Genomic DNA, 27596 nt, shown 5'->3' on the forward strand with positions numbered 1-27596 from the left:
AAACAATTTTTGTTCACATGAAAAATAAATAACGTGCTCCAGAGAGTTAAAACCCTTGAAAACGGAAATTAAAAAAAATGAGCAGTTAAGCAGCGGAATCTCGAAATCTACCCCTAACTTCAAAACGCTCTAACTTTTCACTGCTTGTAGATAATTTAGTAAATGCTACATATTATTGAAGGGAATTTAATGTTATACAACTTATTTTCAGACGAATTTCCTGTCACATTGAATGGAAAATAACTGTGTGGGAAACTTTGACGAAAAACGTGAAGCGCTACAAAATTTTCAGAATATTTTTCATTTTCGCCTGCTCATTGCTCTGAGACGGTAACACATAGAGATAAATATGATACACCAATTTGTAGTTAATTTAATAAGCTTTAAGTTGGATAACTATAATATTTTCTGTGCGACTCACCGTTTTCGAGATATCCGCAAAAAACCTAAACATTGGACATTTAACCCCCCCTCCCCCCCTTGGCGGCACCGGAAATCGGTGGGACTTTATTAGGTGTTGTTCACGTGACCTCCCTCTACACATTGCTGGAACTTTTGGAACTACATGATTTAATGCAGGAAAAAAAAAACTAATTTCACTGGGCTATAGCGGCTGGATGCAGATATCAATACAGCCTACGGCTGTTATCACCGCAGCAAAGAACAGGTATGTTATGAAAGTAATTAACAATAAAAAAAAAAGTGAAAATATTGTACATAAAAATATGTGCGGTGAAAAATATTAGAAATAACAGAAATAAAATTACAACAATCACAGAAATAGGAAATCAGGTTAGGTTTGAAGGTATTATGTGCAGTCCAATGTTCATATATGCTAGGCTGTATCATGACAGTTCTGTAGTTCTATCGTTAAGCAGTTCACTCGGGACGTAACTCATACAGTATTATTAAATAATCACAGTAGTTATCATAATAAAATATGCAAAAATATATAAATATTTTATTTTATCTGTACGCCGTACAACGTAACCGTACAGCAGAGGATGCGCAGTGAGAAATATGAATTAGATGCTGAAATTCTTTAACTTTAAATAGTAGCAATGAACAATAACTAATCATAGTTATATAAAACTGTAGTTGTGTAATTAAGGTCTATTTGAAGCCTAATTATCACTCTGTGTTAGGCACAAAGACAGGACAGAAGCGGCAATGTTCACGATTGGCGAAGTGCGGAAGATGGTGTGGCCGAACGAAAATAGGACCCTGAGATGAGACCTCAACAGATTGCTTTGTGAGCACAGAAGTGAGCATGAATATGTTATTATTGGTCTGACATTGTCACTTCTTTATTAAGTTCTTTGTCTTTCATATCACATATTAACAATAACATTTAGTACATTAGTACATTAAAAGTATAACTGAAAACAAGATGGCAGCAATGTCTTTTAGCAGGCGCTGTCTGTTAACTAGCGCTCCTGGTAGCAATATGGAAAATAAATATGGCAGCAAAATCTTCTAGCAGTTGATGCTAATATGACCTCAAAAAAAAAAAATAAAAGACCGAATATGGTGTTATTTTTTTAATACTTTAATTAATTCTCGGTCTGGTAAATGTCTCGATGGCTGTGTGGTCAGTAGTATGTTATGGTTCCTCCGGCGCCAGGGTCCAGGGTGTGGTGCCTGAGGTGCCGAGCCACATCTCTGACGTCACGTCCATCTCTGACGTCACGGCGGCCATCTTGGATGAGCGTAACGGGACACAGCGTAACGGGACAAGTAGATCACGATGACCATCTTGGATCCGCCATCTTGAAATCGAACGCTCCACTCATTATGATGAAAGTTTCGTCTCTGACACCATATTGAATTTTTTCCTGTTACACTGGAGGCCACCATCTTGGATACCGTCGACTTTGTTTCTGTTGTTTGTTCCTAGATAGCGCCAGCATCGCTCTTGATTTTTTTCTGTTCCACTGGAGGTCGCCATCTTGGATACCGTCGACTTTGTTTCGGTTGTTTGTTCCTAGATAGCGTCAGCGTCGCTCTTGATTTTTTTCTGTTCCACTTGAGGTCGCCATCTTGGATACCGTCGACTTTGTTTCTGTTGTTTGTTCCTATATAGCGACAGCATCGCTCTTGATTTCTTTGTGTTCCACTGGAGGCCGCCATCTTGGATACCGTCGACTTTGTTTCTGTTGTTTGTTCCTAGAGAGCGCCAGCGTCGCTCTGTCACATCACATAAGGTCGATGTTCCATTACCTATCATAGCTATTATGATCCTTATCGACATATTAAATTTAATTTTTTATGCAAAATACATTGGAAGCACTGTGATTCGAACCAGTGCAGCTCTTATCACTAGTTGGAAAACATACGCCGCCATTAACCGCTCGGCTATCGAGACATTTACCAGACTGAGAATTAAATAAGTTATATAAAAAAATAACATGCATATTCGGACTTGAAATTGTTTTAATTTTAAGTAAAAATAGCACTACCTGTTTAAGACAATACCGCAATCTTGTATTAAGACGTAACTGTTGCAATTTCCGTTACGGCCGCCATCTTGAAAATCCGCAATTTTTATGTTATAAAATCGGGAAAAATTCCAAAGTTCATCAATAAATTAACTTAATAGAATTCTGATTGATTATATCGATTCCCGTCCTTGGTTCGAAACCGGTGAGGGTAAAAAATAAAAACCATCAGATCCTTCCTCCACAGAAGCCACCTTCAGACTGACCTACCACCAATATCAATGTATACATCGTCAGCTGGTATGACGTCATGTCCGCCATCTTGTTTTCGTCCGCTGGAGAACGTCATCTTGTTTTCGTCTGCTAGAGTGTGCTGGCGACATGTTAGTATAATTTTCTAGTCACCAAACCTTTGTCCTCAACCGCTGACCTTGAACTTTGACCTTGACCTTGAAAATTGACTTTGACCTTGACCTTGAATTTTGATCTTGACCTTGACCTTGAAATTTTACCTTGACCTTTAAATTTGACCTTGACCTTTAAATTTGATCTTGACCTTTAAATTTGACCTTGACCTTTAAATTTGACCTTGACCTTGAAATTTGACTTTGTCCTTGTCGACCATCATGGATCCGACATTTTATGTTCAGTACATGCTACCAGGAGCTACCACCTGCTGGAGTACACCATCTTGTGTGTGTACTCGTATTATAGAGTACATTTCCATATGGATAATTTTATTCTAACCCACTACAGTGCAGTAATCATTTATTACCGAGGTTCCCCCGCCATCTTGAAATTTGGGCGCCATCTTGAAATCGTGTAATAATGTAGCTAGAAAAGCGGGAAAAAAATCCAAAATTCATCCAAAAAATCACTCATTAACTTACATATTGATTCGATATTTGGTTCGACCGCTGGCTGATACAAAACAACTTTAATTTAAAAAAGTACCAGAAAAGTGTAAGGTTCGAGAAATAAAACACCACATAGACTTTTACAAACATAATATTTATTACACAATTTCTATCCTACTACAGAATCACTTGCGAAAGCCAGCAATCTTATAAACATTTAGCCCTGCATAGACGTGCAATGACTACTTCTTAGCTCCAAAAGCTCCAAATGCTCCAAATGGCTCCAACAGCTCCAACAACCTCCAAATGCTTAACACAGCTCCAAATGGCTTCAAATGCTCCAAACGGCCTCAAAATGCTTGACAGCTCGAAATGTCTCCAGCAGCTCCAAAAGCTCTAAATGGCTCCAACAGCTCCAAATGAATCAAAAAGGCTCCAAATGTTCCAAAAGGCTCCAAAAGGCTCCAAAAGGCTCCAAAAAGTTCCAAAATGCTCCAACAGCACCAAATGCTCTAACAGCTCCAAATGCTCCAAATGCTCCAAATGCTCCAAATGGCTCCAAATGGCTCTAAATGCTCCAACAGCTCAAAATGGCTCCAACAGCTATAATGCTCCAAATGACTCCAACAGCTCCAAATGCTCCAAATGGCTCCAACAGCTCCAAACGCTACAAAAGGCTCCAAATGCTACAACAACCTCCAAATGCTTCAAAAGGCTCCAAATGGCTTCAACAGCTCCAAATGCTACAAAAAGACTCCAAATGCTCCAAAAGGCTCCAAATACTACAACAGCCTCCAAATGCTCCAAAGGCTCCAATTCTCCAAATGGCTCCAACAGCTCCAAAAGGCTCCAAATGCTTCAAAAGGCTCCAATTGCTCCAACAGCACCATCCTCAATTGGTTACAACTGATTCCAATTATTTTTCTTATCGAACTTGGCATGATTACTAACATGTCTTTATAAGTATACATTTTGACTGGCAGTGGTAACGTATTTAGCACCTTTAGTTATAAGTTTTAGTTAGCAATCAGTTTTCGATAAATGGTAGCTACCATTTGGAAAGAAAATATATTAATTTATCTTCAAGTTTATACACATACATTTAATTTAAGCCATTATTGTATGTAGCCAGCTTCCCTCAGTTCTTTGAGTTTGAAGGATATTTCTTTAATGTTCGAATAGTTTCCTGCACAAAGCGATCTATGTAGTAGTCGTAGCCTGTCAACCAATATGTTAGGATCTTCCCATGAGGTATAATCGATCTCTTCTGCTGCGTTCATCATCATCCTTGCATGTTTATAATAAATATTATTAATATCTGGTGTATATCGTTTTAACACCAACCACAAGGTCACTTTTGTCATCTTGCCAGTGATTATCACAAGCTTGATCGGGATAATTAATTTTATTACGTTTCCATCGTTTTGGTCTCAAACCACCATCACAGTCTTCGCTCTTGCATGCTTTTGGTGCTTCAGCACAGTACTCAATCATGTCAGCCTTATATGTGTCAGCACAGTCTTCGTTCATGCCAGCTTCTGATGTGTCACCACAGTCTTCAATCATGTCAGCATCACAAACTTGATCAGGATAATTTATTTTATTACGCCGTTTCCATCGTTTTGGTCTCAGACCGCCATCACAGTCTTCGATCTTGCCTGCTTTAGGTGCTTCAGTACAGTACTCAATCATGTCAGCCTCAGATGTGTCACCACAATCTTCAATCATGCCAGCTTCAGATGATTCATCAAAGTCTTCGACCTTGTAAGCTTCAGGTGGTTCTCCATCTTTCACATTTTCATGGAGACGACTAGATATTGGAGTAAATATATTTTCATTTCTAATGTGGTTACAACTTCCTTCGTTTGTTTTAAATTTTAAATTATTATCTTGACCTAGGCCAGTAATTTTAGCATTAGCTTTTTCGCCTTCGTTCCTCTTCCGCGATGTTATATCCCGTCTTCGTTATCTTTATTCGTCTTAATTGTACAGGTCTTGTAATGTCTATCCAAGTAATATCTTGTTCCAAAGGATTTCTGACACTGACTGCAATGAAATGGTTTTTGACAAGGACCCAAAGTACACTCGCTTCTCTCTTGTCGTTTAGCATTCTTTCTCAAGGTAAACACCTTGCTACAGTATCTACAGTGATGACTTTTTGATACAGCAACTAATCCCGAATCAGGATTCATATTAGTTACTAAGACTAATGCCAGACGCAAACTAAGAGTTTTAAATTAGATATATTACTTAAATATAATTTTTTTAATATTTCATCAGCAAGAGTTAAGTTATCTAATGCAAAGGTACTTGATGCATGTAGTTCTGCTTTTTCAACAACAGATGTCGCCACATGTTGCCTGCAGGTAAATAATATTTAGTTCCTTTATGCGGGATGCGGGATGCTCACTAACGATCGCAAAAGAAGGATGGCTTCGCTAGACTCCAAGGAGAAGGAAGTCCGTCCTTCTTGTTAGTGCTTCTTAGATTTCTCAGAGATTATTATTATTTGACTGAGAAATGATATTTTTTTTTAAATTTCTATTTGATAAAAATATTACAAGTGTTGATTAAGTAGCAGAAATTCACTAATTAAATGTAACCTTAAATAAATTAACATGACTCATTAAGTACAAAAATCCTTCAAGCAGAGATCAATTGCTCATCTGTAACCAGGAGCACACGGAGAAAACCAGCATAATATTTGACAAGAATAATCAGGAGCACACGGAGAAAACCATCAAAATATTGAAAATAATAATCAGGAGCACACGGAGAAAACCATCAAAATATTGAAAATAATAATCAGGAGCACACGGAGAAAAACACCATAATATTGACAAGAATAATCGAGAGCACACGGAGAAAACCACCATAATACTTGACAAGAATAATCAGGAGCACACGGAGAAAACCACCTCAAGTTTTCTTTAATGACACGAAATTACAGAAAAAATAATAAAAAATAAAAATAAAAACGAAAAAATACAAAGGATTCTGCTAGCTTGTGAACTTCTCATTGTTGTACAAAGTTAGAGTTCTAGTACAGGCCAGAATCCTTTGAATTTTTTCGTTTTTAAATTTCTATTTGATAAAAATATTACAAGTGTTGATTAAGTAGCAGAAATTCACTAATTAAATGTAACCTTAAATAAATTAACATGACTCATTAAGTACAAAAATCCTTCAAGCAGAGATCAATTGCTCATCTGTAACCAGGAGCACACGGAGAAAACCATCATAATATTTGACAAGAATAATCAGGAGCACACGGATAAAACCATCAAAATATTGAAAATAATAATCAGGAGCACACGGAGAAAACCATCAAAATATTGAAAATAATAATCAGGAGCACACGGAGAAAAACACCATAATATTGACAAGAATAATCGAGAGCACACGGAGAAAACCACCATAATACTTGACAAGAATAATCAGGAGCACACGGAGAAAACCACTTCAAGTTTTCTTTAATGACACGAAATTACAGAAAAAATAAAAAAAAATAAAAATAAAAACGAAAAAATACAAAGGATTCTGCTAGCTTGTGAACTTCTCATTGTTGTACAAAGTTAGAGTTCTAGTACAGGCCAGAATCCTTTGAATTTTTTCTTTTTTTTTTTTTTTTTAATTTTTTTTTTCTGTAATTTCATGTCATTAAAGAAAACTTGAGGTGGTTTTCTCCGTGTGCTCCTGATTATTCTTGTCAAGTATTATGGTGGTTTTCTCCGTGCGCTCTCGATTATTCTTGTCATTATTATGGTGGTTTTCTCCGTGTGCTCCTGATTATTATTTTCAATATTTTGATGGTTTTCTCCGTGTGCTCCTGATTATTATTTTCAATATTTTGATGGTTTTATCCGTGTGCTCCTGATTATTCTTGTCAAATATTATGATGGTTTTCTCTGTGTGCTCCTGGTTACAGATGAGCAATTGATCTCTGCATGAATGATTTTTGAACTTAATGAGTCATGTTTATTTATTTAAGGTTACATTTAATTAGTGAATTTCTGCTACTTAATCAACACTTATAATATTTTTATCAAATGGAAATTAAAAAAAAATATCATTTCTCAGTCAAATAATAATAATCTCTGAGAAATCTAACAAGCACTAACAGGAAGGACGGACTTCCTTCTTCTTGGAGTCTAGCGAAGCCATCCTTCTTTTGCGATCGTTAGTGAGCATCCCGTATCCCGCATAAAGGAACTAAATATTATTTACCTGCAAGCAACATGTGGCGACATCTGTTTTTGAAAAAGCAGAACTACATGCATCAAGTACCTTTGCATTAGATAACTTAACTCTCGCTGATGAAATATTAAAAAAATTATATTTAAGTAATATATCTAATTTAAAACTCTTAGTTTGCGTCTGGCATTAGTCTCAGTAACTAATATGAATCCTGATTCGGGATTTGTTGCTGTATCAAAACGTCATCACTGTAGATACTGTAGCAAGGTGTTTACCTTGAGAAAGAATGCTAAACGACAAGAGAGAAGCGAGTGTACTTTGGGTCCTTGTCAAAAACCATTTCATTGCAGTCAGTGTCAGAAATCCTTTGGAAGAAGATATTACTTGGATAGACATTACAAGACCTGTACAATTAAGATGAATAAAGATAACGAAGACTGGGCTATAACATCGCGGAAGAGGAACGAAGGCGAAAAAGCTAATGCTAAAATTACTGGTCTAGGTCAAGATAATAATTTAAAATTTAAAACAAACGAAGGAAGTTGTAACCACATTAGAAATGAAAATATATTTACTCCAATATCTAGTCGTCTCCATGAAAATGTGAAAGATGGAGAACCACCTGAAGCTTACAAGGTCGAAGACTTTGATGAATCATCTGAAGCTGGCATGACGAAGATTGTGGTGACACATCTGAGGCTGACATGATTGAGTACTGTACTGAAGCACCTAAAGCAGGCAAGATCGAAGACTGTGATGGCGGTCTGAGACCAAAACGATGGAAACGACGTAATAAAATAAATTATCCTGATCAAGTTTGTGATGCTGACATGATTGAAGACTGTGGTGACACATCAGAAGCTGGCATGAACGAAGACTGTGCTGACACATCTAAGGCTGACATGATTGAGTACTGTGCTGAAGCACCAAAAGCATGCAAGAGCGAAGACTGTGATGGTGGTTTGAGACCAAAACGATGGAAACGTCGTAATAAAATAAATTATCCTGGTCAAGCTTGTGATAATCACTGGCACGATGACAAAAGTGACCTTGTGGTTGGTGTTAAAACGATAGACACCAGATATTAATAATATTTATTATAAACATGCAAGGATGATGATGATGAACGCAGCAGAAGAGATCGATTATACCTAATGGGAAGATCCTAACATATTGGTTGACAGGCTACGACTACTACATGGATCGCTTTGTGCAGGAAACTATTCGAACATTAAAGAAATATCCTTCAAACTCAAAGAACTGAGGGAAGCTGGCTACATACAATAATGGCTTAAATTAAATGTATGTGTATAAACTTGAAGATAAATTAATATATTTTCTTTCCAAATGGTAGCTACCATTTATCGAAATCTGAATTCTAACTAAAACTTATAACTTAAAGGTGCAAAATACGTTACCACTGCCAGTCAAAATGTATACTAATAAAGACATGTTAGTAATCATGCCAAGTTCGATAAGAAAAATAATTGGAATCAGTTGTAACCAATTGAAGATGGTGCTGTTGGAGCAATTGGAGCCTTTTGAAGCATTTGGAGCCTTTTGGAGCTGTTGGAGCCATTTGGAGCATTTGGAGCCTTTGGAGCATTTTGAAGCTGTTGTAGCTTTTAGAGCCTTTTGGAGCATTAGGAGCTGTCTTAAGCATTTGGAGCCTTTTGAAGCATTGGGAGCCTTTTGGAGCCTTTTGGAGCATTTGGAGTCTGTTGTAGCATTTGGAGCTTTTGTAGCGTTTGGAGCTGTTGGAGCCATTTGGAGCATTTGGAGCTGTTGGAGTCATTTGGAGCATTTTCAGCTGTTGGAGCCATTTGGAGCTGTTGGAGCATTTGGAGCTGTTGGAGCATTTCGGAACGTTTTGGAGCCTTTTGGAGTACTATGGAGCCTTTTGGAACATTTTTAGCCTTTTGGAGTCATTTGGAGCATTTAGAGCTGTTGGAGCTATTTTGAGCGTTTGGAGCTGCTGGAGACATTTGGAGCTGTCAAGCATTTGGAGGCCGTTTGGAGAATTTAGAGCCATTTGGAGCTGTGTTAAGGATTTGGAGGCTGTTGGAGTTGTTGGAGCCTTTTGGAGGCCATTTGGAGCATTTGGAGCCATTTGGAACTGTTGGAGCCATTGGGAGCATTTGGAGCTGTTGGAGCTAAGAAGTAGTCGTTGCATGTCTATGCAGGGCTAAATGTATATAAGATTGCTGGCTTTTGCAAGTGATTCTGAAGTAGGATAGAAATTGTGTAATAAATATTATGTTTGCAAAAGACTTTGTAGTGTTTTATTTCTCGAACCTTTCAATTTTCTAGTACTTTTTTAAAATTAAACTTTGTTTTGTATCGGCCAGGGGTCGAACCAAATATCGAATCAATATGTAAGTTAATGAGTGATTTTTTGGATGAATTTTGGATTTTTTCCCGCTTTTCTAACTACATTATTACACGATTTCAAGATGGCGCCCAAATTTCAAGATGGCGGGGGAACCTCGGTAATAAATGATTACTGCACTGTAGCGGGTTAGAATAAAATTATCCAGATGGAAATGTACTCTATAATACGAGTACACACACAAGATGGTGTACTCCAGCAGGTGGTAGCTCCTGGTAGCATGTTCTGAACATAAAATGTCGGATCCATGATGGTCGACAAGGACAAAGTCAAATTTCAAGGTCAAGGTCAAATTTAAAGGTCAAGGTCAAAGTTCAAGGTCAAGGTCAAAATTCAAGGTCAAGTTTAAAGTCAAATTTCAAGGTCAAGGTCAAAGTTCTAGGTCAGCGGTTGAGGACAAAGGTGTGGTGACTAGAAAATTATACTAACATGTCGCCAGCACACTCTAGCAGACGAAAACAAGATGACGGTCTCCAGCGGACGAAAACAAGATGGCGGACATGACGTCATACCAGCTGACGATGTATACATATATATTGGTGGTAGGTCAGTCTGTAGGTGGCTTCTGTGGAGGAAGGATCTGATGGTTTTTATTTTTTACCCTCACCGGTTTCGAACCAAGGACGGGAATCGATATAATCAATCAGAATTCTATTAAGTTAATTTATTGATAAATTTTGGAATTTTTCCCGATTTTATAACATAAAAATTGCGGATTTTCAAGATGGCGGCCGTAACGGAAATTGCAACAGTTACGTCTTAATACAAGATTGCGGTTCTGTCTCAAACAGGTAGTGCAATTTTTACTTAAAATTACAACAATTTCAAGTCCGAATATGCATGTTATTTTTTTATATACCTAATTTAATTCTCAGTCTGGTAAATGTCTCGATAGCCGAGCGGTTAAAGGCGGCGTATGTTTTCCAACTAGTGATAAGAGCTGCACTGGTTCAAATCACAGCGCTTCCAATGTATTTTGCATAAAAAATTAAATTTAATATGTCGATAAGGATCATAATAGCTATGATAGGTAATGGAACATCGACCTTATGTGATGTGACAGAGCGACGCTGGCGCTCTCTAGGAACAAATAACAGAAACAAAGTCGACGGTATCCAAGATAGCGGCCTCCAATGGAACACAAAGAAATCAAGAGCGATGCTGACGCTATCTAGGAACAAACAACAGAAACAAAGTCAACGGTATCCAAGATGGCGACCTCCAGTGGAACAGAAAAAAATCAAGAGCGACGCTGACGCTATCTAGGAACAAACAACCGAAACAAAGTCGACGGTATCCAAGATGGCGACCTCCAGTGGAACAGAAAAAAATCAAGAGCGACACTGGCGCTATCTAGGAACAAACCACAGAAATAAAGTCTACGGTATCCAAGATAGTGGCCTCCAGTGTAACAGGAAAAAATTCAATATGGTGTCAGAGACGAAACTTTCATCATAATGAGTGGAGCGTTCGATTTCAAGATGGCGGATCCAAGATGGTTGCCGTGATCTACTTGTCCCGTTACGCTGTGTCCCGTTACGCTCATCCAAGATGGCCGCCGTGACGTCAGAGATGTGGCTCGGCACCTCAGGCACCACACCCTCGACCCTGGCGCCGGAGGAACCAAAACATACTACTGTGGTCAAATACGTATGTTTTCCAACCCTAAGGTCCAAGCTGTCATGGTTTGAATACCACGTTTCCATTTTAGTTTGTAGAAGAAAAAATTGAATTCAATATGTCGATAAGGACCACAATGACATTGGCAGGTAATGGAAAATCGACCTTATGAGTACGAGACAGAGCAGAAAGGTGCTTTTTAGGAACAAACAGCAGAAACAAAGAATTTGGTTTCCAAGATGGCGACCTTCCGCAGAACGTATTAAACAATATGGTGGTCATGACATCATTCAATATGGTGGTCTCCAGCAGACGACAATAAGATAGCGGGTGTGTCAACAGAATGGAAAAAGTGACTGTGATGTTAGACCCAAGATGGCGGTCATGACATTAGAATTCAAGATGGCTGCCATAAAGAAAATTTAAACATTCGGGCAGTAGGATGTTAAATATCAAGATGGTGGAATTCAAAATTGCGATTGAGGTGAAATATCAATGTTGAGGTCAAAGTTAAGGTCTCGCTCATCCAACGTGGCCTCCGTGTTGTCAAAATCCCAGATGGAGGAATGAAAATCTCAATCCTAACTTTTCACCGTGGCGTCACACACCATTCCTATTCTACTTACTGGAAATTAAACTTAGAATATGTAATTTGAATATTGAGTTATGGCCATTTTCTTATCTCTTGATTTGATACATATGTTGGGATTAATGTAATAGCATTTATTTAATCCCTATCACACCTTCTTAAATGTGTAAAAATGGAAAATTTTAAATTATTATTTAAATTTTAATGTTTATTATTCTTACCAAATAATTTATCTTCACTTGATTACTTTCGAAAGAATGACTGTTAAAATATAAAATATAATTTGCATTATTTTTAAACACTCAAAAGAATAATATTTTTTTAAAAATGCTTTTTTCTTCTTAACAATTTAAATTAATTTTATTTGGTGATATTTACGTAAGCCTAAATTTTAAACATACTCCATTTTCAAACAATCAAGGGTGCAATATAAGAAACCTGTAAAAGTAATTTTGTAGTTTAACATGATTATTGTTTATAACGAAATTTCGTAGCCATATACTCAGGTACACAACTAACTGCATGAATCCTGAGTGAATCAACTGCCGGTCTAGAGTTAGTTAATACTTCTGTAGCGTTGGCGTGAGTGATCGCCTGTGAAACCTCTACTACGCATAACCAGTTATTACCTCCCGCCTCTTCCACGAGTTTAACCTGACCTGAATTCATACCTGAATACTTACGTCGATATGAATTAGAAGGTACAGAGTTCTTCGATCGCCCTGACTTCATATCTAAGCCCTGCAGACCTATTTCATTCAGATGATTTTATAAATTTGTGTGTGAGTAGAAACTTCATGATAAAGTTAAATTAGCGCTTTTGAAATTCATAATGACCAAATTTGTTATACTTATATATTGTTTATTTTTTAATATCGAAATGACACTTTTCTACAGCATTGTTTATGTAGGTAGTCTGTAATTTCAAACAACAGTAATTTTTTGTTGTGGTCTCAGGAAGAACACAAATGTATGTCATTAATAAAATAACATCAACAGAAAAAAAAAATAGTTTACTAGTCATTTTTAAACGTACAATTAGATACTTAAGTTTTAGTCGTAGCCACGGACATTTTACCACGAAAATGGTACATATAAAAAGTTTAAAAATGGTGGTGATAATAATTATTAATTTTTTTTAAGTAATGAATTCTAAAACACTTTCCCTCTCCTTCATCCATGATTTCAAGCACACTCAAGAGCAGTTTATCACATTTAATAAAATGGGTAATAACTTAAAATGGTTTTATATGAGTGTTATATATTATTATCCCACATGATGGTTGATATTTCTAATTTTAAGAACTTTCATTATCATATTTAACGATCGAAGCACCGCAATGTTTCAATACTGGATCTGCATTTGGTAGGAGATTTTTTTCCAAACCCAGTCCAGCAATCTAGATTTATACTTTAATTATTCCCCAAAAGATGTTATGGAAATGCGGGATGATTCTCTATCACAGGCCATTTAAATTGCTAATTTCAAGATGGTATAAAGTGCAAGGAATAAGGAAGTGCAAACCTTACGCAAATACGGAGCTAAATTGACATCGTTCTTCACTAAATCCACCAGTGAAACATGCAAGTGTTCATAAGTAAAGAAATATTAATGTTTGCTTCAATGATGTTGATAACTTTCTGGGAAAATTGGTAATAACGAAAGGAACAAGCTCTTACGTGTAAATATTTTTTTTGAACTTTTTTCTTTGTAATGACATACATATTTATTCTTTAAGAAATATTTGTCTACATATCCATCTTGAAAAGCATGTAAAGTGAAGTATTATAAACTTGTTATTTATTTAAGATTTTAATTTGGCTTGAAGTTTTGTCAATGAAGGTAATAGAGATTTAAAAGCACAAAAACGGACAACATGGATTTTGTTAAAGGACTCTGCCAAGTCCTATTGTGAAGAATTATCACAGTATTTCCCTGGAATGATTACGGAAGCCATGAAAAAAAATTAACAGAAATTTCGGAGCAGGCTTCGAAGGAGGGACCTCTAGAACGCACGTCGATTGCCATATCACTGCGTCGTCTCGATATATTACAATTTTAAAGGATTCTTTGGGAGAATGATACGCTTTCCTAATATCAGTGTAGTTTGAGTAACGAAAGACCTTATTTCTTATCCTTATTTGTTAGTTTTTTTTTCATTTTTTAATTAATTTTTGCATGAATGTTTTCTGGATCATTGTCCTGTTGAGTCCACTATGCCCACTCAACTTCGGAACCGTGTCAGCTGGGCGTCGCCACTCGTCCAGCGATTGGACCGACGGCGAAGTGCTCACGTGATTTGTGTTCTCGTCTCTCCTGACCTCGTTGTGTTTCACGTCTGCGCGCGGAGTGCTGAAGTTACGAGTGTTTCCGTTAAAGGTGCACTGAAGCCGGCCATGAGTTGTTCCAGTTTGTCGTACGTCGAATGGATATTATTTCGTGTCCCCTCTTTTCGCTCCGGTTTGACTGAACGGTCCTATTTCATAATCAGCCCAATTTATTGTAGGCATTTACTATATTTTGGACTGGGTCGCACACGATTCACAACTTGTCCCTTTTTTGAAATTTTGCTTCTTTAGGCACGTTGAGAGTGAAATATTTGTATGCAACGGAAATGCAGCGAAAATAAAATATAACAGATTAATAGTACATTACGAATATTAATTTCTGCTACACCTACAAATCAAAGTCGGCAAGATGGCGGACGCGTGCGTGGTGGCATGCCGCCGTACATTCGCTTTCGTGAACATCGGAGGACGTACCAAACACACTGGCGTGCCAAATACATTTTGTAAACCTTTATAATAATACATAATCACTACTAAAAAACTTTCAAATTTCCAGACAAGAAATTTGTGTTGGAACAAACATGGTTTCAAAAATATAAACATTTGTTGGTTCTCTTTAACATTATGAACGCCGCGTTATATTATATTATTTTTCAAACTAATATCTGCAGTCCAAAATATAAGTAAATAAAAAACAAATCACAAGTTTATCTGCTAGCACATATACACAAGTAAACGCATACATTTATATTTATGGCTCAGGGTCATTCATCCGTTTGTTAAAATCATTGAGAGTCAATCATATAAAGTCAGAGAATATGTGTATGGCAGGAGGTGGTGTATTGGTAATATCTTTCTGAATTCAGTCTCCTGTTGTTGCCTGAAATTGCTTCAGGCAAGTGCTGGGATAGTTATTAGAACATACCAAGTCCAATTCATTTCGCTAGTGTTGAATTAATTTGTCTCTAATGACCTCGCGGTCAAATAGAGGTTAAGTCCAAATAAAACAAGGGCGTACTGGGGATGGTTTGGGGCGATGAGGGGGGATTATTAACACCAAAATCCTAAACAAATCTATCAATCCAAATGAAAACTCTTGGAGACGAACAGTGTTCCGAGCAGCAGCAGCAGTCGTGCCTACATGAGTTTATGATAGGAAAAGTACTTAAATTCGTACACTTTTACTAACAATTTAAATCTTAGACAAGTTATTTCAAAATTACGTATATATAAAAAAATTAAGTTAATTACTACAACGCCTGTGGGCCAAGATAACGAACGTATTATAATTTTCAACCCATAAATACCCATGAAATGATAGTTTTAAAAATATCCCAAAATAGCGCAAAGCGTTAGGATATATTTCAAACTTATAAGACAAAATGCTTAAATACAAAACTTTTACAGTTATCAAAGTTATAACGCAATAGAAAAACATTTAAAGAATAATACAAAAAAAGTATTACACGATACCTACCAATTGTATCTGATGAAATATTATAAAAATTGTACATCGCACCATAGAGGATGTTGCAAAACAATTACTAAAGCTTATGCCACGGTATAAAAAATGGTGAACTTTGCACTATTCACAAACACGAGGATATACGATCGCAACGAAAACGATCCAGGGAAACGACATGCATAGACGAAAACCAGAAACGGCGCAACAAAGAAAATGACACCACTCTAATGCACAAATGGCAAGTGAGAAATGATCAATCCTATTCGCAGTTCATGACACATCACGAGAACCCGGAAAGTTTAAGTGTAAGCCAGCGTTACAGAAATCAAAACCAAAATGTCCAAAATGAGCAAAATAAAACTACCCTGCACAGGGCCGGATTTAGAGGTCTGGAGGCCTCGGGGCAACAGAGGAGCGGAGGCCCCCTGGCCCCAAATTATTTTCCAAATAAAATGAACATTTTTTTTTCAGTCGAGTTTCCAATAAATAATTTATTGTGAAATCAAGTAGATTCTCTTAGTATTTATAAAACATACATAAATATAATCGGAGACAAGAATTATATGAAATTAAATTTTAGTGTAAATGAATATTTCTGTTAATATTTAACAATAATATAATCATGTATGTACAAAGTACTGTAGGTAAAGTTAAACCAGCGAAAAATGTATATCAAAGGAAAAGATGTTTACTAGTGTTTACTTGTCGGAATTTGCAAGTTTTTTTTCCGAAGTATCTATTGTGGGGCCCCTCCGTTTGTGGAGACCCCGGGGCTTTCGCCCCGGTTGCCCTCCCCTAAATCCAGCCCTGACCCTGCAAGTCAATCGGAAAGGGGACGCACAGGACATCAAGGTTCACAAGCACGCGACACTCGGAAACTTAACATGGATTGACTCCAAATTCATACTCAATTCAAAATAAACTTTAGACGTGTTACAATTATAAGCAAAATCATTATATTAGGACATAATTTGTAAGGTGGCAGATCAAAGAGAATTTCGAAGAACAAATATGGTCATGGAAATATTAAACTATATTAAGGGATATCGCCACCACATACCAAGCAAACAACGAACTAGCGCTAATTACTCAGGCCATGACATGTTGGACGTGAGCGCCGCGGAACACGAATTAAATAACCCTTTCAAAATTTTAGACCAGAATGAGACCTAAGCTAACTAAAACTAAGTGTGCTTGGGAGGGGTCCGGGTTAGGGAGGGAGACTTCAGTGCGTCTCAAGCCGAAGCCAATACGCTCTAATCATGCATGTTGTTAAACATGCAGGAAGGGTAGCATTCATCATATGCTAGGAGGGGGATTGCTAAACCATGGCAGCGATTGGCGCCATGACTAACTCCCCTCACTGATTATTCTAGACTAAAACTACTAGATAAGTGTTAGGCCCAGGTAAAACTTGCACAGTCACAGGGAAAACCCTGGGCACTTACATGCAGGATGCAAAAATTCATGCATTAATATCAAGCAGGTTGGTTACGGGAAACAGAAGGATGGTTCTGGAAGAGTAGAAAAGAGTCTACCGGGGGGTTGGGGGCTTGGACATTACTGTCCGCTGGAGACCACAGAATGGGATCAAACGGTATTTATTCCCTGCAGAAGCGCAGAGGCGCACGAGGGGAAGGCACATGCACAAGAATAAAAGAGTGACGTGAAAAAGGAAAAGAGGGTGGAGGGGGGAAAGAGGGGAGGTCGGCGATGCGTCCGGTGGCTTAAATAATGCACCGAGGATTCCGTTGCACCGCAAACAAAAGGAAAGGATTAGAAAGCAAACAGCGAAATGAAATTATTCATACCCCGCTGAAATAACAGAATATCTGAAGAGGAAGCGTGCTAAGTGCTTGCTGATTCCGGTGCCTCCTAGACTCATTAGTAACATGATAATATTATCATAACGTTTGTAATCTGTACACATTAGCACTGTGTTAATATAGATTAGTAGTTGTAGAGCATTTGACCCCAGTCTGAATCCAGACCCAGCTTTACTGATCTCCGTTTAAATGTTTTCCCTAAATCATCGAAGGTATAAACGGATATGGTCTCTTGGCATCAGTTGTGTTCTATTCTTTACCCAATATTTTTTTCTTAATACCGTTCCTCAAAGCATACACTCTTAATGTCATCTGAGATATGAATAAATGATATAAGTGTTTCGCATTTCGGTATCAGTAGGTTAGAACCGTATGCCTATAAATGCTGTAATAGAGATAGATCATAGAATACTTTACTGTGGCTATTGCGTCTAGATTATGTCTAAACTAATATATTAAAAATAATATTTAAAAGTTTTATTTTAGGGATAGTGTTGTAATTTTAATAACTGAATTGAAATCTCACGTCTTATATTTATAGTACATATATTAAAGACACCTTAAAAAAACATCGCAGTTCATAAATGTGCAGAAACATTCAGAATGTCTTGAAAAGGAGCAACGTAGTTGGTAAGAAACATTTGTCAGTTTGTTTCCATTTGCAAACGCAGATAAGTTAAAGTAATATAAATTCTCAATATGATCGTAGCCAACGGTACGGGTTGCAAAGGTGTAGAAGTCTGGTATACAAATAATTCGTGCATAGGCATATGAATTAATGATTTGAGGACTGGACAACAAACAACGAGAAATAAACCGCCATACTAAATATTTTACATTATGTTGTGTATAATCCTTGGTTGACAAGAGTAAAGAGGAGAGTTTCTGTTAGCGAGCCAGGACCCGTTATTGTCTTCAAGTGAGAAATTAAATTATGCTCGAATAGTCCAAACAAAGTACTTTGCCGCTAGACTTCGAGTTACTGATCAATATTTGTGTCTGAAACATGACAATGACCTTTGTCCAATGCATGAATTTACTGTGGCAACGTCTGTTTTTTACTTAACCGGATCGAAAGAAGAATAGAAAACCAAAATTAAATGCAGGAAAAAAAAGTAAACGAGTCTTTGGGTACTCGTCAGTGATGTATGTGTAAACATTTTAACCTTGAAAACGGTAGATGTATGTTTTATCATATTGCAAATAAACTTATAATTCGAAACTCGGACACGAAATTCAATTTATAATTCTTTAAAATAATGCCGAGCGTGATAAATACAAGTAAAGAATTTTTTTAAGAAAAAGAAAGGTATATTTCCCCCACCCCCCTTTTTTGACACCTAACAATAATTTGTTTAACAAGATTTTACTATGGGTTTCTCAGGGCAAGTCGAACTACTTCCGTTATAATCGTCTTCCGCTGCATTCACGTAATTACTCCTACCAATTGCCGTATACCGTGAGGTAAATTTATTACACATCAAAAAGTGTATTATTTTTAATCATTAATCTTCTAACAGACTGATTCTATGTTGATCGCAAGTTGTGCGAAAATATATTTGTATGTAAAATTAATAGTAATAATAAGAAACAAAAAAATTTTAATGCTTAAAAATGACTCATTTTCAGACTACATTATCTAAGTATGCGATAGGATCCAACTAGCTGGTAAATAATGTCTTAGGATAATGTGTAAGAGAAAATTAGGCTGAAAAATATATCCTCTCATTCACCTGTTCGTAGTCATAATTACAGGGTAGCAACAAGTAAAACAAATGCACTCATAAACAACGCAGTCATCACTGCAGTGAACCTGCTGGCAACACCTCGAGCCAAGGTTCATTCACCTGAGAGGTTCACGCCCTCGAGTCGCTTTACAAATTAAACTCAAAACAACAGACAGACAGAGAGAGAGAGAAGGAGAAAAAAAAAAAGGAGCACAAGGATCGAACAACCACATCAATAGGTAGGAAAAACCCTTCCGTTTACGGCGGTCACGTCAGCGAGAAGGAACAGTTCAAAAAAAAGTTTTATTCTGTTCCTCTATTCCCCTCCGGGCGCCGTCTCTTTGAACAGGGGGGTGGCGCGGCGAAGCGAAGCACCCTTGCGCATGCGCATGGCGTCGCCGAGTTCTGGTCTCCCTTGTGGTGGTGTGGAGGGGGGACAGACGTAGGGCGCGTGCCAGAGCGGGAATCTCTTCAGTCGGCCGGCGGGAAGCGCAGATACGCCCTCGGCCGCGGCAGCAGCGAGACTCTGTCCCCCCTCGAGGACTCGCCGAGACAAAACACACGTGACATGGGCGATGAAAACGAATAATAACTATTCCAGGTCCGGCATCTTTGACGTGCGTGCAGTTGCGTTCGGAAGCAAGTGCAAATATATATGTGTTGTTGGACCCCCATGGCGGCAACTGTTCGGGAAGCATGGTGCTGAGGGAGGGTTTCGTCGCCGGGTCGGAAAGGCGCGACGCGGAGGAAGCGTAGCTTAGAGCGTGCCTAGAGCTCCTCTGCCAAGCATGGCCATCCTCCAGTCGTGCTGCTGCTGGCGCTCCGTGCGCAAGGGCAGCTACGCCAGCGCCGTCTACACCATGGTGAGTGAGGTCAGGGTCGCCTCTCCCTCCCCCCTCCGCCCTCCAAGGTCCCAGCGGTCATCACGTGTTCGCCTGGAAACTGCACCCCCGTCGCCTCGTTCCAAGATTCCGTCAAACTCTCGGAATGAAAAAAAAAAATATTTTTATTTTTTCCCACACACACGAGAGAATTTTCACCCACCTCTTCGAAACATACAAGTGTTTTCAGAATTAATTTCCACGTCATACGGTCCATTTTGCCTTACGTGCGAGTGGTATGAATGACGAGTTCACGATCACCTGCCAAACTCACATTTTCATTGCGCATGTCCACGAATAACATAACTCATGTCCAGATATTATCGACATATTAATTAATTAATTTTTTAATCGTTAATATAACTCCTGATGTGTTTAATAGTATTAAATAATTAATATTAGTGGACGAACATTTTATCAGAACACACAACACTATTATGTTAGTTGTTACTTGAAACGGTTATAAGTAAAATAAAATTTTAGCTCTAGCTGACTTAGTAAAATTAATAAAGGGGAATTTCACTGTATGTCATAGACAAACCACAAGTATGCACAATAAATATGAATACAAAAATACACAGAAAAAAACAAGACAAAATCTCCCGATGTCAAATGTGTGAATGCATAGACTGCACAGAAAAACTCGTGGAAGGAATAATTCAGAAAAAAAAAATATCATGGCAAGACGAATAAAGTGAAAACTTAACAGCGACATAACGTTGAAAAACAGCAATGTCGTTTGTCCCTAAAAATGTATCAAATCAATCTTGCCCATTGCAAGAATCATATTAACTGTCTTGTCTGCAAGAATCTGGTCTGTGAACAGGCCTAAACGTGAAGACCTCCGGCATAATAAGCATAATGTATAACTTAAAGTTTTAAGTTTATCATATCGGAGCTTAAACTGGAACACTTAGAGAAAATGTAATTTAAGTTTTACTGGCTATTTACGATTTTACCAACGTTTATACCAATCGTTAAATGAAACGAGAATTTGGTTTTCACTACATAAAGCAACCAGAATTTGTTTTAGATTATTTATTGTTTAGAAAGCTTAGTAAGATTGGAGTTCTCATACATTGTGATTAACATATGATTTTAATGACAGTAACCATACAATAAATTTTCACGATAACTAACACAGGAAATGAAGATCTACAATTACAATTTTCTCAGCGGTCTAATATGCCTGTGTGGCTATAGATATTTATATGTGGTTTCAATAACGTTGCAGCATACAATTTTTATTAAAAAGTTTGAAGTGTTTATAAATATTTATATCCAGGAGAATTTAATTTTTTAAAGATGTAATTTATTGTCATAAAAAGTATAGTTTCATAATTAATAATTTGAAAGTATTTACACACGAAAAAAAAAAAAAAAAAAAAACATTTTAGAGGTGACTCTAGCATTACAAATAAAGTTTTCACCCTTTAAAAAGTGTGTTGATATTAAAACATATTTATTGCTTTAAGAAATGATTGGCGAAAAGATAATCGGGAACAATTTTAAACGAAACCGATTATTAGTTTTTAATAATCACCTATGTCTCATTCAAATAATAAGCTGCATGGCTAATTCCAATATAAGTACACGTTTGCTTCTTAAAATATTCACAGACGTAGGAGAATGAAACTACGCGAAGTAAATTTTTTGATTCTAACACCGAAGACTTACGGATCTAATAAAACAAACTATTTAAAATATGGTTTTCCTTAACTACTGAACTATTGAAAACAATTTTTTAAACATTGTTATTTTATCTTTTAATTAACATTATATTCGAACGCTATAAAAGTTAATTTTAATTTTTGCAGCTTCTAATTTGCATTCCTTTCCTCATATACGCTAAGAAATAGGCTACTAACATAGAAACAAATTCTTAGTTAAATATGAGAAGAAAAATATCAAATACTTTGTGATCCATAGTTATGCATGGTTATGCTTCAAATACGTCAAATGTAGAGCATAAAATTACAATATAAAATTATTTGGTTTTAAAGGGTGAGATACTAATATTTAATGTTACACTCTTGAACAATTTTATACTAGTTTAATTCAAAATAATTTAAGGCATTTATCATTTGCAGCAATGATACTTCTAAAAGGTAAGAAATATATCATTCGCAACAATTAATTATTAGATTGCATAGTTTTATTTGGTAACACAATGTTTGTGTCAGAAAAATTATATAATTTGTAATGTCTGAATTAGAATTAATACCCTATTACATTCTAAGATTTTTTTTCTCCATGTTTAAATTTAATTTCTCAATATATAAATAATGAATTGTCATGTTAGCTTGATGTATTAGATAGACATGTTACTTGATACATATTGTAATCAAGGAATTATCATATAGTTTTTATTTCAAGGACAGTTCTTAAATATTCTCATTTTATGAGAGGACAATATATATGTAGGTAATTTTTTTGTACAAAATCTTTCAAAAATTACTCATGGTAACTTAGACACGAAATGAATACCTACTGTTGAAAATGAAACACAATGTATCATTGCGAGTAAAACAGTCGTGTTCAAATCTTTAACACACAATCTCAGAACGAATGGTTAGATTCAAAACAAATGCTCAGTTGATGAGCATCAAGGCTGTGTAGTACTGCTTCTGAATCCAAATGTGATCTTGGCGGCCCCTTGGCATTAAGTCCAACCCTTAATGACCGAATGACCTTAAAAAACCCAAAGCATTTAAAAGGCACCGAGCTTGCCTTCGCGATGGTAATCGTCCCGCAAATACTTTGGAAATAAGCCACTGCCTTGCACTCACGTTCTTATGAGTCGTTTTAAGCATTGCAGTATGAATGGGTTACCGCATAAGCACAAATTATTATGCAATAAAAAATTTTAAATTTTTTTTATTTCAAAGTGAAAATAATTATTATTAGGCTGGATCAGAATGTATTGTTTTCCAACTCAGTACAAAAAAAAGAGTTATTAGTTAAACAATAAAATATTACAATATTATTTAGAACACTATTGTAATGAAAAATTATAAAATAAAATTTCATTTAGGTTACTTATGTAACTTAAATAAAGTTCATTTTAAATAACACCGCATCTTATGAAATATAGTTGGTCATAATCAACTGGTAGCGTTCCTATGTCTGACGTGATGCCACGGTCATTGGGGCTGGATACATGCTCTCGTGTTTGTGTAAAGAAGTGCTCGGTGTGTTTTGAGCACTCTGTTGGACGTGCTCTGTCGAAGGATGTCTGTGCGCCATTATAGATACGACTCGGCTGGTAATTATACGATATTGGAGTCTGAATACTTTGTCTCTGGCTGGTGATCTATAACCGTGGTTTGAATGTGACTATTTTTTGAGCTCTCATCGCAAACTAGTTCAATTAATTAATTTTTGTTCCATGAGCTACAAAATTAAAACTTTTTCAGGGGATATATATACTAATAAGTTTAATAAATCTTGCTTTGATTGTCTCTATGTATGTCAGATATACGGTAGCGTTAGGTAGAAGCAGTTTTTGTATACAATCATTAAAGTACGTAAGTTTATAAATATATTTATATTAACGTTTTGGTAAATTAGTGAAGCTGATACTTTTGTTTTACTAACTTATAAAATATTAATGTTTTTGTCGTAGTTATAATTTTTAAAATATTTCATTAATATTAAAAATTGTATTTTTAGTTACATGTTATTTTAACTTAAAACAATCAAATAAATTATATTTTAAGCTGCGTTAGTATAATGAATTATTTTTTGTGAGATAATTTTTTATAATATATTGTGTGAAGATGAAAGCGAGATTGATAAAACTTGACGCAAAGTAATACATTATGTAAAACAAACCACTCATTAATTTTGACACGACATTAATTACTGTGAAAAGCAACAAAATCCTATGTGTCTTAAATTGTGTTGACAACCGAATTTAAAGTGTTTGTGGCTCTGTTGAGTGGCGAGTATGGTGATGAGCAAAGTAGGTATGTTCGAGGTTTCTGTTTCGGATGTGGCTCTCGTCCCTGTAAACTGTGGCCTTCCCGCTCAATACAACGGAAAGCGACACGTTTCTCAGCTGCGGACAGTCCTTGTTGGACCCCGCCGCTAAGACCACCTGACTTACCTTCGGTGTGAGGCGACTGGACCGCCATGACGTTAGCACTTGCACTGGGTCTAGGGACGCCAGTCGCGTGAGACCTATTGCTACTGTGAAGGCAGGATAATGCTCCTGTGAAGGCAGGAAAATGCTCTTGTGAAGACAGGATAATTCTCCTGTGAAGGCAAGAAAATGCTCTGGTGAAGGCAAGAAAATTCTCTTATGAAGGCAGGAAAGTGCTCTTGTGAAGGCAGGAAAATGCTCTTGTGAAGGCAAGAAAATGCTCTTGTGAAGGCAGGGTAATGCTCCTGTGAAGGCAAGAAAATGCTCTTGTGAAGGCAGGAAAATGCTCTTGTGAAGGCAGGAGAATGCTCCTGTGAAGGCAAGAAAATGCTCTTGTGAAGGCAGGATAATGCTCTTGTGAAGGCAGGAAAATGCTCTTGTGAAGGCAAGAAAATGCTCTTGTGAAGACAGGATAATGCTCCTGTGAAGGCAAGAAAATGCTCTGGTGAAGGCAGGAAAATGCTCTTGTGAAGGCAGGAAAATGCTCTTGTGAAGGCAGGAAAATGCTCTTGTGAAGGCAGGAAAATGCTCTTGTGAAGGCAAGAAAATGCTCTTGTGAAGACAGGATAATGCTCCTGTGAAGGCAAGAAAATGCTCTGGTGAAGGCAGGAAAATGCTCTTGTGAAGGCAGGAAAATGCTCTTGTGAAGGCAGGAAAATGCTCTCGTGAAGGCAGGTAAATGCTCTTGTGAAGGCAGGATAATGCTCCTGTGAAGGCAGGAAAATGCTCTTGTGAAGACAGGATAATTCTCCTGTGAAGGCAAGAAAATGCTCTGGTGAAGGCAAGAAAATTCTCTTATGAAGGCAGGAAAGTGCTCTTGTGAAGGCAGGAAAATGCTCTTGTGAAGGCAAGAAAATGCTCTTGTGAAGGCAGGGTAATGCTCCTGTGAAGGCAAGAAAATGCTCTTGTGAAGGCAGGAAAATGCTCTTGTGAAGGCAGGAGAATGCTCCTGTGAAGGCAAGAAAATGCTCTTGTGAAGGCAGGATAATGCTCTTGTGAAGGCAGGAAAATGCTCTTGTGAAGGCAAGAAAATGCTCTTGTGAAGACAGGATAATGCTCCTGTGAAGGCAAGAAAATGCTCTGGTGAAGGCAGGAAAATGCTCTTGTGAAGGCAGGAAAATGCTCTTGTGAAGGCAGGAAAATGCTCTCGTGAAGGCAGGTAAATGCTCTTGTGAAGGCAGGATAATGCTCCTGTGAAGGCAGGAAAATGCTCTTGTGAAAACAGGATAATTCTCCTGTGAAGGCAAGAAAATGCTCTGGTGAAGGCAGGAAAATGCTCTTGTGAAGGCAGGAAAATGCTCTTGTGAAGGCAGGAAAATGCTCTCGTGAAGGCAGGAAAATGCTCTTGTGAAGGCAGGAAAATGCTCTTGTGAAGGCAGGAAAATGCTCTTGTGAAGGCAGGATAATGCTGCTGTGAAGGCAGGAAAATGCTCTTGTGAAGGCAGGAAAATGCTCTTGTGAATACAGGAAAATGTTCTTGTGAAGGCAGGAAAATGCTCTTGTGAAATCACACTGAAACTCAACAGATGGTTGAACGAAACAAATTACTTAATTAGGAGGAAACACAGGTCGATGTTAAATAAATCCCACAGCCACGGACGCTTATTTCCTTCCATGTTCAAACCACTGATTCTTCATATTCCTTTACGAGTAGCAACTTGTAGAGATAGCTGAAATGCTTTTTCAGGCCATTGATTTTCTACCTATGCAAAAAGTATCACAGCAGAGCATTCTTACTTTTCATAGACAAAACTATTTATGAAATAGGTGAAGATTGTTTTCAATTTATTAAAATACATACGTGGGCACAAGAAAGCCAAAAAGAAACAAACCAAAAATGAAATACAGGTACTTTTCCGAACTTTTTATTTTTAATACTTTTCTAGGAGAAAACGTTACGTATGTTCTAAAAATTAAGAAAAAAAAAATATACTTTGATAAATCCTTACAAATATTATTTGTTCTTTTCAAGATTTCAAATTCCGAACTTTATGTTGAAATTTATTTGAACCAAAAATGTGACCAAACACGCTAAATATCTCTGACTACTTAAATTATTGAAAAACTGGTAAGTGCTGGTTAGCGATTTTACGATGCAAATAATAAGTAGTTGAAAACAACCAAAAATATTATAATTTTTTAATGCAGTAATTTTTTGTAGGTGTATAAAATAATTTATACGCTCGATGAATTGAAACTTAACAAAAATATTATTAGTTCTTTAAGACGTTTAAATTTTAAATGATTACTTCAGTATTTATACTTACGGATATAAATTAGGGCTACTGCCCATTGCTATTTCTGCATCTAGACAAATGTTGATACCATAAAATACAATTTTCAAAGGCTTAGGTGGACTGCTAAATAATTAAATAGACCCATTCCTTTTTTGACTGAAATTCGAGTCCAGAAACTTTCACACAGATATTAGCATACTGCGTAATTGAAATCGTGTAACCCTTAGCTGCTCGAAAATAAGTGTCTGACAGAATGGTTTTATTATTCTTTCATGAATTGAACAGATCATTCTAATCATACTAGGGTTGTTTGAGTTATCAGATCACTCGCTTCCAACCAATGAGCCTCGTGTTAGATTCGCTGCAGTACCAAATTTCTCACACCTTGCAAACTCTTAACTTCGCCTGCCCACCCGTAAACATAAACTGGAATTTGTATCCCTTAGATGTCATAGCTAGTAAATTTAATGGCTGGACGCTAAAAAATTTATAAAATACGATACAAATTCTGACTTTCATTATTCATTTTTAAGAGTTTATGAGAGAAATAAATTTTTAACATCTTATTAAAAACGTAAACATTTTTTTAAATATTAATTTTTATTTGATTTTTATTCACATGCCATTAGTACATAATAAATTTTAAACTTTGTTATCCATTTAGAAACTTCTACTAGCATTATTTTCATCATCATTAATTTTCTTCGTGTGTAAAGGTTCATTTTAGCAAGATTTTCTGCTCTTTGTTTTTTTAATATTACACTTTATAACTTCATTTTAATACGTTTTGTAAAAATTAAAACACGAAGTTATGGTTTTGCGAAGAAAAACCTTACCTTCATTGATTTAAGGAATTTGCAAACAGTTTTATAACATATTAGTTAATTATCTATTATTTGAAAATAATATTTACTTGTTTAGAGGAACCGCGATTTGA

General features: G+C 36.7%; 1 protein-coding gene across 3 annotated transcripts in view; it reads left to right on the forward strand.

Annotated features, from left to right (window-relative positions):
- The first annotated feature begins 19870 nt into the window (after window positions 1–19870).
- LOC134542610 (uncharacterized) overlaps window positions 19871–27596 on the forward strand; it is a 668259-nt gene continuing 660533 nt past the window's right edge. For all 3 annotated transcript variants that reach the window (XM_063386987.1, XM_063386988.1, XM_063386990.1), the window contains exon 1: window positions 19871–20260. In XM_063386987.1, the coding sequence (XP_063243057.1) occupies window positions 20186–20260 (75 nt within the window). In that variant the 5' untranslated portion in view covers window positions 19871–20185. The remainder of the gene's footprint in view (window positions 20261–27596) is intronic.

The sequence above is a fragment of the Bacillus rossius genome (genome assembly GCF_032445375.1).
Source record: "Bacillus rossius redtenbacheri isolate Brsri chromosome 9 unlocalized genomic scaffold, Brsri_v3 Brsri_v3_scf9_1, whole genome shotgun sequence".
In the NCBI taxonomy this organism is placed as follows: Eukaryota; Metazoa; Arthropoda; class Insecta; order Phasmatodea; family Bacillidae; genus Bacillus; species Bacillus rossius.